This window comes from Erpetoichthys calabaricus, chromosome 2 (genome assembly GCF_900747795.2).
Source record: "Erpetoichthys calabaricus chromosome 2, fErpCal1.3, whole genome shotgun sequence".
NCBI lineage: Eukaryota > Metazoa > Chordata > Cladistia > Polypteriformes > Polypteridae > Erpetoichthys > Erpetoichthys calabaricus.
In genome coordinates, this window is record NC_041395.2 from 142,372,435 (window position 1) to 142,386,688 (window position 14,254).

General features: G+C 37.7%; 1 protein-coding gene across 2 annotated transcripts in view; it reads right to left on the reverse strand.

Moving 5' to 3' along the window:
- Positions 1-6,848: 6,848 nt before the first annotated feature.
- LOC114646412 (inactive N-acetylated-alpha-linked acidic dipeptidase-like protein 2) overlaps positions 6,849-14,254 on the reverse strand; it is a 1,943,185-nt gene continuing 1,935,779 nt past the window's right edge. For both annotated transcript variants that reach the window (XM_051923949.1, XM_051923950.1), the window contains one exon: positions 6,849-9,982. In XM_051923949.1, coding sequence (XP_051779909.1) covers positions 9,784-9,982 — 199 coding nt within the window. In that variant the 3' untranslated portion in view covers positions 6,849-9,783. The remainder of the gene's footprint in view (positions 9,983-14,254) is intronic.

The following is a 14,254-nucleotide window of genomic DNA, read 5'->3' on the forward strand; positions in this document are numbered from 1 at the left end:
AATTTTCTAGTTCACAAAGAAACATTTGGAAAAACTTAAGGAGGAGTGAGTGGACTTTTTGACTTCCTGCCATGTTTCTATGGATTCAGCGAGTGACTTCGGACTTGTAGGTTAGAGTGTGAGTATTTCCTTACTGGATATACAATGCTCTCTACTTAAAAAGATTGCCATTATCTCAGTCCTAATGCACATGGAATATTTTTTGGATATTATATTAACAGTGTTTGTTTTCACCTCTCTTTATTATGAAACCATCCAGAGTTCAAGGGTCACTGGTGGCCAGAATGTTATCAAACACTTCAAGCTCAAGACAAGAACGTACTCTGGGAGGGACCCCAGCCTACTTTAGGGCACTGTCATACCCACACACACACACTCACACACTCATACAGATTTGATTTATAACCATTATTTAACCTTACAGAAGTGTCTATGGCATGTGAGTGGAAAGATCATGCACACATGGGAAGAACAGAGAAGAAAAAACTCTAGATTTATAAAGCAGCACTAGCAATAACCATTTTGTCACCATGCTGCTCTATGGTAACATATTTTTCAATAATGCCACTCAGTTTTTGATTGGTATCACCATCTTTCGTTTGCACTGATGAACCACACAGAAAAAATTCATCACTGACTTGAATGTCAGGTCAACATAATACACTGCAAAAGGTCAACATCAGAGTAAAACAGTGAGAGGATCTGTGCTCCAAACATGAGACATAGGGTGGAGTGATATTTTGTATATAAGTTGATAGATATTTTGTATGTCTTTATTTGTAAGTCAGATTAAACAAATGTAATATAAGTGTTTCAGGATTTCATTGAATGAAATGAAATGCTTTGATGCCTAAATAACCAACCCCCACGTGAAGGCAGTACTGTAAGCCTAGAATACCTGGTAAGCTTCAGCTAAACAAATGATATTCACTCTTTGAGGGCAGGTGTAAAAAGGCAGTGTGTGCAGCCATTGGTCTAAAGTATGGCTGTTTGGGGTTGGTTTTAAATCAGAGGCCTTTCTGTACCATGACACCCTACTGCCCTAAAGATTTGGACATAGAATGTATAAATTTGGTTGCTTTACCCCTCCTCCATCTCCCCCAACACCTTCAACACACACACACACAAACACCATGGCCATGAAGAGAACACCACAATGAACAGCACAACTCGGCAGCCATATTGAGACAGGCATGGGGCCTGTCCTGAAGAAAGCTGACCAGAAATGATGACTTGACCAGAGACATTTAAGTAAGAAGAAGTCTGTGTGTCGCCTGAAACTACACATCTGGAATTTATTAGGTTGTATGGTTTCCAACATTCACATGTACTTTGCTTCATTATTATTATTTTATGAGTATTATCAATAATAGATTATTTAAAGTTGTAACTTAACTCCTGCTTGTCTTTTTACCTACCTGAGATTATAGCTGTAGAAGGGAAGGTGGGGAGATTTATAAAGTACAATACCTAAAGTACCTGTGGTACTCTGTGGGATTTGAGGCATTCTGATAAAGTCTGCACAATACAAAAGGGCAAAGCAGAGTGATCTAGAACTCCACCAAGACAAAATAAGATGTCAGCTGCACATGAAGAATGGAAAACATTAGGAAATGTAGAAAATTATGGAAGCAATACCATGAAGTGTTCTTCTATAAGACGTACCTCTGCCTGTATTTTACATGGCAGCCTGAAGCATGTATTCAGGCAGAAGCTGCCCCTTGGCACAGGCTTCACTACGTGAAAAGCCCAGCTGTGGGATGGCAGAGTTGTGTGCCACCCAGTAAAGCACAACTGTGGGCACAAACCAAGGTTAGGATTCAGACCATGGTCAGCAAGTGAGACTAAAGCTACGACAAACATAAGAAAGAATTGTATTTCATTAATGTCCATGAGGCAAGTCTGAAAATGTCAGTAGAAGAATCAGAAGAAGGAAGGTATAAAATCAGGAAAACATGCAGCATCTAAAAGCATAAGCATAATGTCAAAGCTGGCAAACTCGATTCAGAAGCTATCTGAGGCCTTTGCCAATTCTGGATGCACATTGCAAAAGCAAAAAATCTTTGTAACACACTCTTTTATTTACACAGGGACTGCAGCCTAATTAAAGCTGCCTAGCAATATGGTAGATGGCGTTAGAGCAAAAGGCCCATAAAAGAAGAGGCCAAGGGCAGAAACCAGGCCTACTCCAGACTCTCTGAGTAGTTAAAATAACCAAATTTCTCTCTTAAAATATAATCTTTTCTAACACCTGAATTGTCTTTAAATGTCTTTTTTGATGTTGTCCTACCAAGTGTGGTGAAGCACTTTACAGAATGGAGAAAGTTTTAATTGGTTACCTTTAACCAGTGCCAGTATTTATCAAGTGTTTCAGAGTAGTCCTAACTAGCTCAAAATACTCAGAGGTTTCTAATTTAGGAATCCTCTCCTAGGTTCACCAGGATTTAGGAGAGTCCATTACCAGTTTTAACTCACTGGGAACTGCTAGAAGATGGTGTCCAGGCAGAGATTCACATGCACATCCCACAAAAGTATAAATGTTTTGGAAATGCTGGACAGCAATGAATAAAGACATACTGATCTGACAGAAAATGAATAATATTCCTAACAAATCTTATATGTTATGCAATTGATCCATTTATCCTGTGCAATGCCAGCTGAAATGACACCATTGGTAGCATTGCTTTTTGGGCCACAGGCATGATAGAACTTTGCAATAACAATGATTTGGGTATGTGATGACCAACCATTTCTCATATTTTGTATTAAACTTTAAACACCCTTACAGCTTGTGAGGTAATATTCAGATTCATACACTTCCTCATGTTATAATATAATATTAAAGCAAGCTGCAAAGATGCAAATCGGCATTGCCTCAAGTGTGGATAATCACACATACTGTATGTAAATTGCAAGTAACATCATAGTATCAACACACAGGTGGTCATGGATGCAAACTGTACTGTAGTAGCCAGCATATTATCCTGAAGACAAGCGAGGCTGGATGGATGATTGTCAATGAAAAATCACACACATATACTGAACTTGAACACCTGGAACATTTGTGTTATTTTACAGGTCCAGTAAGGTTCAAGAATGCAGTTACAGAATCCCAGGGTGTTATATAAATAGATCCCCACAGAATTCATTTACTTATTTGACTAAAACCTTTATGCAAGACAACATACAACACATGATACAATTTTGGTACATTTCTTTTGTTTTTCCAGTTGGACCACAGGTAAGTCAAGTTACTTGCTTATGGTCACAAAGTATCAGTAGTGAGATTTAAACCCACAGCCTCAAGTCCCAAGCCTTAACCACTACACCACACTGCCTGTGGAGGATGAATGGGGGAGCATGGAGATAGACAGATGATCGGGAACCAGGGAAGAGTGAATGCAATTTACAGCCATTGTTATTCAGCAACTGTTACATTATGAGGCGCTTTCTGTGGCGATACCCATGGCAGTGGATCATTCATTGTTAAAATAAACATGCCTGTTATCTGGCTTAACTCTCATTCGATTTCCATTTTGGTGTTCTTTACTGTATTACTCTTGATGTTGCAATCAAGTGGCAACAATTATGTGCAGCGTATTGCAGTTCCCTACCTAGTGATGTTTTCCTCTTCTTCTTCTCCTCCTGCTACTTTGAAATTATTACAAAATGTCATTATGAGAGGCGATTTACATCAAAGAGTGCTGTAAAATTGCAGTATCATTCATTCTCAGATGTGGTCTTCAACTCCTCTGCAAGTAGGACACATTATAACTATTTCTCATTCCCTACTATGTAGTGGGACAAATCCTTATCCAAGTCAGACTTTTAGTGTGATTCCTAAGAGTAAATCTGAGGTGCTTGATAAATATGGGAACAGGTGTTTGGTTTGGAATTTAAGTCATACTCAAATAAGGAATCCCATACTCTATATTGCATTCCAAGTAGCCATGTAAATCTTTGCAACCCAGCCTGTGTTGAGGGAAGGCTGTAGTAGCAGCACAGATTCATGGGAACTCAGGAGGTTATGCAGACATTTGTTATCCCAGAGGGAAAATTATTTCAAGCAAGAAATTACAAAACATAAGACAGTATTACATAGATAAAGAATATATGTAACAACCATTGTTATAATCAGTACACTCATCTTTGGATTTCTACCAATTAGAATAATGAACTCTAACTGTACACAGTAATAATTCACAACTCAGTGGGATCCCTACAACTACTAGAATTCAAAATGCTTATTGCTCTCAGAGTGTAAGAGTTCTTAAATCTCTTGCTTTTCACCCTTGGGAAACTAAATATGTAATAGTAGCAACAATTTAACTTAAAAAAGAACTTAAAGAAATAGAGGATGACTATTGTCTGATAGAATTAAGTCGGCAATTTTACAAACTGGTAGGAAATGGTGCAGGGAGAGAGGACTGCTGCAAACTAGCAATTGTACAGCTTATTTTAATAAAATTTGTGTTCTTAATACAAACGTGACATGAGATTCAATAAAAGATTTATAAAAAATATACATAGTATAGTACAAAATAAACAAAAGATGAGAGAGCCAGCAGCTTTGAGGTGACCCAGAAAAACCTGCCATTAGCACGCACTGTTTGTACTGTATTAGTTAAAAAGTCCACAATGCAGCTGTAACCAGAGTTGAAAAATAACTATGCAATACTCTGATTTGTCAGCCTAATATATTTATTTTTAGCACACATACATGCATTTCAGCTGTGTAATGGTTAAGACTTACTAACAGTTGAACATTTTTTCCTGGCAAAAGTGAAGACTGTGAAATGGAAAGACTTTTAGAGCAGGTAGCACTGTTACGTTACAGCACATGGTGACAGATAATGAAAAAATGTGCTGTCTTGGTGGAATATTCAGTATTGCACTGGTCAGCAGAACATGCAAGCAGCTCACTGAATGAGCTAAAGTTGTAAGATGGACCCAAATTCATACAAAGTATTGGTCAGTGGAATGTGTGGGTACAGATGTGATGACAACACAAGAAAAATGCCTTGAAAGTCCCTATAAGACAATTGTACAGATCCAGTGGCTTCTTTTCAGGTGTATGTACTGAATGCATAAAATGATTATACTGCAATATATATTAGGTAGTGAAAGCAAGTAAATATGTCCTTTCTTTTGTAACTTTTTGTCTTAATTTCTCCACCATGGTTAATGAAGGCATATATGCAGGTTCAAGTATGACATGCACTTCTAAGGTGAGGCTGGATTGTCTTCATACCAGAAGAATTGTCAATAAACAGTAGTTTTGTGTGGGGATTTGAGCCTTCTAGGTGCTCATACTTCTGTGTCAACATCCATTCCCCTTTTTGCTCTAAATGCAAATTGATAAGGGCTCAGATAGGCCTGGGTTTTGTTAGCAGCTCCCTCTTCATCCACCTCTCAAAGGATTTCTTTATATAAGAAGTCAGGACCACAGGTCTGAAGTCATTTAAAGTTTGGATGTGCAGTTTTGGCAATTGGGAAAGCGCTGACCTGATTCTAGAGTATGGATGCTCGTTGTAAATCCAGAGACAATTGAAATACCAAGTGGAACAATGGACAAGTCTGCTAGCACAGGACTAAAACAGAAGACTGCTTGTTCTGTCTTTTATTTTTTTAAGTACTCATTTTGCCTTCATTTTGATCTAAGTAGGGCTGACACTCAGCTCTGGCCCTTTGTCTGGTCTTTGGCTGAATAATCTCTCAAGCAAAAGCCTGTGCCTCAAATCTTAAATAAATTCATTGAATTACTGAGAATTGATAGCACCTGCCAAACCCACATGAGTATTGTTTTCACTTTGACAGCCTGCCATCACTTCATCTTTTTCCACCAAGAGCCTTTTTTTCAGTTTGCAGTTCATTCTCAATCCTGTCCTTATACTTCAGCTTTGCCTGCTGGATTTCACATTTCACCTTCTTCTGAAGATTTTTTTTTTCTGTCATGTTACAAGTCCACGTTGAAAAGCCCTGTTTCTTCTGTTTAAGGGCCCTTTTAAATCTTTGGTAATCCACAGTTTGGTGTTGGGATGTATTTCAAACAATTTAAGTGGGATTGCAGTGTCTTTGCTGAACTTTATATAACTGTTCATGGTGCCTATAAGTTCACCAATATCAGCCCAGGCTTCTATAGACACAATCCCGTCAGTATGTTCATAACAGTCATGCTGGCACTCAGCAAACTGCTCATCTCAGACTTTGTTAAATGTCGAAGAGTTATGGGAATTTCTACTAAAAAGTCCAAATAAATATATGCAGTCTCAAGGGCAGTTGTATGGGACAGACAATTGTGTTTTATTATCCACTTACCTCAGGGCTCCAGTGACTACAAGGAAACAGTGTTTTGGGTACGAATCCAGAGATGACCTGGACATAACCCTGGTATGGTATATAAATGGTTGTCTTTGTCAGAGCTCATTGAAATTAAAATGAAAGATCACTAGGGGAGAAGAGCTTACTGGGTTCACAGGTAGGCCATGGAGCAGTAAGGCTGAGGTGAAATAGTGGAGATGATTTACTTGCTCACCGTGTTTCATTGAAGGATGTGATGGACAAGCAAGGCTGTTGTTTTATCTAATAGACAGGGATTTATTTGTGAATCATATAGTCCTTAGAGAGCAGACAGCGATTATTGAGCAGTACGTTTATTCTTCGTTTTGGTGCCTTTATTCACTTCCCCTGTTGCTTCAGGTTGTATGCACGTGTACTTTAAATTAGACCAAGAATAGTAATGGCTATGGCCATTTTATTTGAAAAATAAGATACTATCAGTAGATTTCAACTGCAGTTATATATAGTTTTTGCTTCAGTGTTGCTATAAAAGCAAACAGTACTCTGAGTGTCAGTCAGCTTTTTAAATTTTATTTGCTTCCATAGTAAACATTATCACAAAATGTCCAAAAAACAAGCAACACATTTTATTACTAGGGAACATCTTAGGAAAAGAATGTAAAGTCGGTGGGTCAGGACAAGAAAGAGAAAAGAACAAGACAAAAGGAGACTAGGAAGTCTGACAGTGCAAAGTGAGAAGAAATGCAGGTCTTCCATCTGGATTTGAATGTTCCAAAAGAAAGCGTTTTATAGAGAAACCCTGAAGAACATTTCTGTTATTTACTAGGAATAACGTTTTGTGCCTTACCTGCAGCACTAGCAGTGTTAAAATCAAATGTTTTTTCATTTTTCATGATAAAAAGACAATTCATGTTTCTTTTTGCAAGTCTATTATTTCTACTGTAGATATAAACGTTTATACAAATGGCATCAGCTGGAAGATATGAATTCATAAAAATATGAAGTGAAACCATTAAACCTGCAAAAAAGGCTAAATGAATAAAGAATTTGAAATTGTCCATTTTCATTATAATTTTGTGACATTCAATTATGGCCAGTAGAATATGTGCTAGGCTATGAATTATGTGAGTTAAAATGAACAAGCCTGTACTTTTTTTTTTAAACTGGACTTACACAAATTAACTCTGAATATAAGGCTTGAAAGGAAATGCTCATAACCAAACAGTGCCATGCCATGAAGGCTGAGCTTCCAATTTGACACTGCTGCTGTTCTACTTGTAGTGTGGCTGTTACAAGAATAAACGGAAAGTGAGCAACAAAGATTAGAAACAATGAGAAAGAAGAAATTCCAGTTCATGCACACATCAGCAAATTATTGCTTTTTTCCTTAAATGATAAAAATCCACATTACTGTTATTTATCATGATGATAAATTATCCCTGTCTAAATTATTTTTTAAGAATATTGTCTAAACAGCACAAGGAACAGCTTCCATATAATTGATGAAAGGCATGTATTACTGTACATTTATATCCCTCTAGTAGGTGCTACAAAGTAAGAATAATTGCATTAGATGTGCATTAACTTAACCCTATAAAAAATAAATTAACCTGATTTGTTTTTTATAAAGAGAAAAAAAGTTGACACCAATTTTTATCTTTATAATTAAATGTACAATGTCATTTTCCCAAATACCATGCTTTTCATGAGGATATAGTACTAATATGACTATGACTTTTAAATTTTCATCTTAGCATATGACTGAGCATACGATGTGTCTTATGATAGAGTGTGTCTGTGGCCAAGTTCCATAAATATTTACTATTTTAGTACAAAAACAAACTGTAGGAAACATGCTAAGTTTAAAAATATTTTTGATATTAAGCTATGGTAATGTAGCAGTGGCACTAAAGTTGAAAATTCAAAGACAGAGCATTTTGGTTTCAGAAATACAGATAAAGCCTCTGTTACCTTTTCTCCTTCTATAAATATAGTGAGTATAGCAAGTCACATGATGGACCACCGTTCCGCCGTCACAGTTATCTGTTTTCATTTAAGAACATTTTGCAGAGTGAACTTAAGTTGGTAAATTACCTCTTAATATTATTTTTCACCCTTTCACAAATAAAAAAAAAAATACAAATTTTAATGCACAGTTCCGGCTAACTTGATACATCTGTCAATTGTTAAGTATATAAAAGTATCCAAATATTAACAGGTACCACATTAAAAACATGTAAATCGCATCAATGAATATAATTGCCTATTTCAAAAATATCTAAAACATTTATAAATTTTCAGCAACAATGATATTTTTGTCATAAAAGAGTTTCATTTACATATTTTGGAATATGATGCAAACAGGTGAAGTGCGAAGTAAAAAATTATGAAACAGCATGCCAGTCATATAACATTTGTTTTACATTTTCCTCATTTTATAAATTTTAAACTGCTCAATTTTATTTTGTCTTTTACTATTAAGGTTTCCCAAACAACTTCTTCTAAAGGAGTTATTACACTGAGAATAGCTGATTTTTGACACGTTATACAATACCATACCATATATTTTTATAAATAATTTTATTTAATACACCATAAATAATGATAACAGTTATAAGGCACAATAAGACCATTTCTTTGTATATACTGTAAATAAATACTGCCCAAGGTTGTATTAAAAGGCCATTATTGCATTTATAAGTATTAGATTTTCTTTATGCCTGTGCATCATTACTTCCTTTAGTTCTAAGTTATATGACTGACAACAGAAAAAAAGTGATACGTATCTTTTATAGTTTCACAATACAGATTATGTCAGTTATGATGAGTATTTGATTATACCAGTCTTTTAAAATGCTTAAGAGAAAACAAAGCTTAAACATAATTTATCTGACAGTATGAGACACGATCTTTTCTTTTGCAAATCCATTTGTTGTAACATGTTTGATAGATATGTTCAGCTTTCAATAAAGCTCTTTAAAATGGCAATTATAAAAGATACTTTGAATTACAGTATTGCTTGAACATAACTCTTCTGGTTGTTTTGCTTGGTATTCTTATTTTCTCTTATTAATATCCTACACTTTACTTTAAATTAAGTCTAAAAGTAAACCACTGCAGTACAACCACACACACACACACGCACATGCACGCACGCACACACACACACGCACACACACGCACACACCCCCCCCCCCACACACACACACTAGCATTTTTTTTTTTCAGCCTGCTGATTATTAAACATTTTTCAAAATTAAAAGAAACATGTTGTTATTCTTTGACTCATTTTGTACAGGCACTGCAATCATTTACACAGCATAATCATAAAAAATTTAAACCTCTGATAAGTTTTATTTAAAAAACAATTTCCATTTGATAAATATTCTATTTTGGGTAGATATAATTGTATTTGTAATTACTTCCCAGTTATATTTGCTTTCCCTACAATAAACATACACTGGAACATTCTATTATTTACAATCAATGTTTTGTGGTGGAAACATCTTCAAAAAGATCTAATCCAACCGCAAGGTGTCTCTCCGCTGAGTTAATGCAGTTCAGCACCATGGACAGGGGCAGTTTTAGGGTCTCATTAAGATGTTTCAGCTTCCAGTGGTCTTGGGCCTCCTTTAGAATTGAAAACTGATTTGTTTTGTCATCCAAAGCATATAGTATATTTCTGTTAAAAAAAAAACAAACAGAAAAAGTGAATTGTTTTACACATTAACAAAAATGCCATACATCTATAATAGTGTTACAAAAAGATTTTAACAAGCTTTGTGTATAATTGTTTTGTTCCTTTTAAATACAAGCACAAACTCAATGATGGCAATTTTGTATTCTAAACTAATTTACTTGTAATGTTGCTTAGCATATCCAAATGCGTAATTGAAACAGTAGTTTGGAATATCATTACAAAACAAATAAATCAATGAATGCAAAATCCCAGAATAGTGTTTTATAATAATGTTGTGAATTTAAAAGTCTTACACAAAGTTGTTTTTTTTTTTAAATGTTACTTTTTCTTGCCAAGAATCACTACATATTAATGTGGAAATCATAATAAAACAAATACATTTCAAAATATAAAATCCCAGAATGGTGCTTTATAATGATTTTGACATAAAAACTGAAGTCTCATTAGATAAGAAAATAAAGCCTGGCACAACTTTTTAATTAATTTTATTCAGTTTAACATGCAGTTTTGATTTCAAATTACATAACTTCAAATGAAGTCTAGAAAACGTCAAATAGGCCTCATTGTTTGCAGTGTCAGTGTCAGCCAGTCTTTATGTGGAGACACCACAAATAACAAAGTCACTACTACATACTTAACCATAATAACACAAAAAGCATAGAAATAAGAATTGATTAGTATTCACTATGCCAGTTCTTATTCTGATGGAGCATTTTCATACGACACATGTACTGTATGCACCAGTTTGCTGCTACCCTGTTTGCTGCACATTGATACTTCAGACCCTTGCATATTTTTTGCTTATACTACCTTTAATTCTCTGTTGCTTGAATGTCAGATACGCTCTATTTTGAAAATATCCAAATTTGTGTTCCCCTCTGTTACCTGTTTAGTCTGTCACAAAGGTGCAGACAATACCACTGCTGTGGACTACATTGTTCCTATTCCAAAGAAAGCAGTCACCTCTTCAGAACATCCTTGACAGATTGGTCCTAGACTATATGAGTCTTTTCGCGAAAGACCACTTGGCTCCACTAGTCTGCTTACTGAATAAAGACTGGAATGGAAGATGCATTTATCTACAGCAGGGGTGTCAAACTCCAGGCCTGGAGGGCCACAGTGGCTGCAGGTATTCATTCTGACCCTTTTCCTAATCAGTGACCAATTTTCACTGCTAATTAACTCCTTTTCCCTTCACAGCAGACATTTCCAAAACTGTTGATTTTCTGTTCGTCAAAATGTTTTGGTGACCTGCAAGATCAACCTTACTGAGACCTTCACTTTTCTTTATTTTTAGATATTGTGTGAATGGGCACAGGTGAGCTGGTCATGTAGTGACTCGTTATGTCTCATTATTGTTTGGTTGCTAATTAAAAAAAGAGACAACTAAGGGGCCTGAGTCAAGTTAATTAACTCTTTTAGGGCGGATGTCGACTTTTGTCGACAGGAGGGGTTGAAGGCTAATATCGACAAAAGTCAACATCCAGGGATAGGGGGCGACAATCAGCTGTTAATGGCGACAGATCTCATTGTCACGTCACAGGCATTCCCTCTGTGCTTGGAGGAATGCTAGACTCGTTGACTTGGCAACTAAACCTTATGTGTGCGTGAGTTGCGAAATGTAAACAAAGGCAAGATGGCACCGACATGTGAAAAGGCAGCGAAGCAAGTGCAGAAAAGAAAACACTCGGCAGACGATGTTTTGCGCATTATCGCGGAGTCGGACTCTTGATTTTTCAGAATCGGATTTTATTGGCAGTGATCAGGAGATCGAGCAAGAGAGTGAGAAGCAGGCATCAGCTGATCAGACACCAGCCGATGCCACGCCAGCGGATCTGCTGCCAGTTGAGTGCCTTCGCGCAGCCGATGCATCTATGGCAAGGTTCGCATGGGATAAATACACAGACATTGATCCGTTGAGAGCCGATCTGGCTACCGGAGTTTACAAGACAGCATGGCTTGCTGTTGGACATGAGCTGCTGTACTTCAGGCTGCTCTCTCCTGATACTGCTTTTCAGCTACTGTCAGACGAGACAAACAGGTAGGCAGAGATTTTTTTTGAATCGCGGGCTGCGTTTGCATCGCATTCTCGTTTTTCAAAGTGAAAACTCACAACGAAAGACGAGATGAAGCACGCTGTGGCATTACAAATAGAGATGGGACAGAACTGGTGATATAACTTCAGGGAGCATTGGTCCAAACGTGTTTTGTCCCCTGGTGGCTTAGGTACGTGCTGCTGCAAAGTTTTATTCACTTCTGTAATAAACAGAAGCAAATCCCATGGGGTGAGCCAGGCTATAATGCCATACATAAAGTTCATAAAGTTTCAGAAGATGAAAAGAGGTGACAATACAGTTTTCATGCAGGCAGAAAACTTGGTGGCAGTGGCATGGCACGATGGCAAATGGGTGACTTGTCTCTCTACAGTACACACTAACTATATGTGAGAAAGTGCAGCAACAGACAATTGAAAAATAGGCACCAAAGCAACACATATTGTAAGGAGTGCAATGTGGCAATGACTGAAATTGGCTGCTTTGAGCGAGATCAGACTTTGCTGTGTAAAATGTATGTGATATGTATGTGAAATCATAGAGTATGCAGGCTCATACAACATGCAAGACAGTAACATTTGTCAAAAGTAAATATTTTTTGTTGATTTGATATGTTAAACAATTGCTTTGTGTTCTTTTTTAAAAAATGTTAGTTTTTGGAAAAATATTCAGCCCTGGGAGAAAAGAAACAAAAAAGAAATTAGCCCTAAAAGAGTTAAAACTAAAGCAAAAATTAATTAGCATTAAAAACTAGTCACTAATGAAGAAGATGGTTAGAATGAAAACCTGCAGCCACTGCGGCCCTCCAGGCCTGGAGTTCGACACCTATGATCTACAGTATCTGCTCTATCTATATATATAATTCACTAAGCCTCCGACAAGTAGCCACCCATGGAAAGCACGCCGGAAGGGGCATGGATTCACTAAGCCGCCGATAAGTAAGACGCCCATGGCGCACGCAGGAAGGAGCCACGCCCACCAACTCTAAGACCATTGGATACGACGACAACTCGCAGAGCCACGCCCACCAACTCGGACGCGACGACCTCTGAGCCACGTTGACTTTTCGGTTACGACGCACGACCACATGCACCATAGCAAACTGTTTTACATGCTACATACAGCAATTCGCATCTGTGACAAACATGCGTCTTCTTAGATGGTCCTGCAGGAACACGGAAAACATTTCCCCGCCCACCAACACTCCTTATTCCCCGACCGGCGTCCAACCCATCCGCAACAAACATGCGTCTTCTTAGATGGTCCTGCAGGAACACAGAAGATGTTTCCCCGCCCACCAACACTCCATTTTCCCCGGCCCGTGTCTACCCTCGCTCTCTAGGCATTCACACTGCCTGCTCATGTACCTGGACGCAAAAACTCACCGACCACCCAGTTAGTCCCTTTCGTCTGTGCTAGGAGTCCACATGCACCTCTGAGCCACGTTGACTTTTCATTATTCATTTCGGTTACGACACCCGACCACATCCACCATCGAAAACCATGGTCTATCAGTCGGGTTTTTTTGGAAAAATGTCATTGATGAAACTGTTGCTCTCAAACTTTGCAACATGGCTGTTGGCTTTGTTTGCCAACATTGGGATAACGTCGGCGAGGTGGTCACAAACTGCAACAACTCACCACACAAGGACGCCCTGTCTCTCAAGGCATTCACACTGCCGGAAGACAACCATGGGATACGCAGAAAATAGCCATGTCAGTCAACGCAGATCAGACACCCAGGCAAACAACACTGAATAATCAATAGCTGCAACTACTTTGCCCGCCCCCACTCCTCACCTGAGTCGGTTTCGTCGGTGTTCAGCAGTGTTTCCCAAACTCGGTCCTGGTGAACCCCTGTGGATGCAGTGTTTTGTTCCAACCAGATTCCTAATCAATAATAAGTCGGTTTTTCAAATGCAGCCGTGTAGCAGATTAGTCCAGCAAACTAGCTGGATGTAATAATCCGAGATGAATGCGTGCGTGAGTGAAAAGCCAATGTATATTGAGTCTAGAAAACATGATCAGCAAGTCTTTGATAGGCTGCAACAAAATGATGAAAGAACGGGCGCATTTTTTTCACACAAGCTGGGTGGGTGGGTGTTAGTTAGTTAATTAGTTACTCGAAGGATTTCAAGATTTAATATGCACAAGCGTTTAATATGCACACATTGTAAAAGCAGCCCAAACCAGAAAAGAC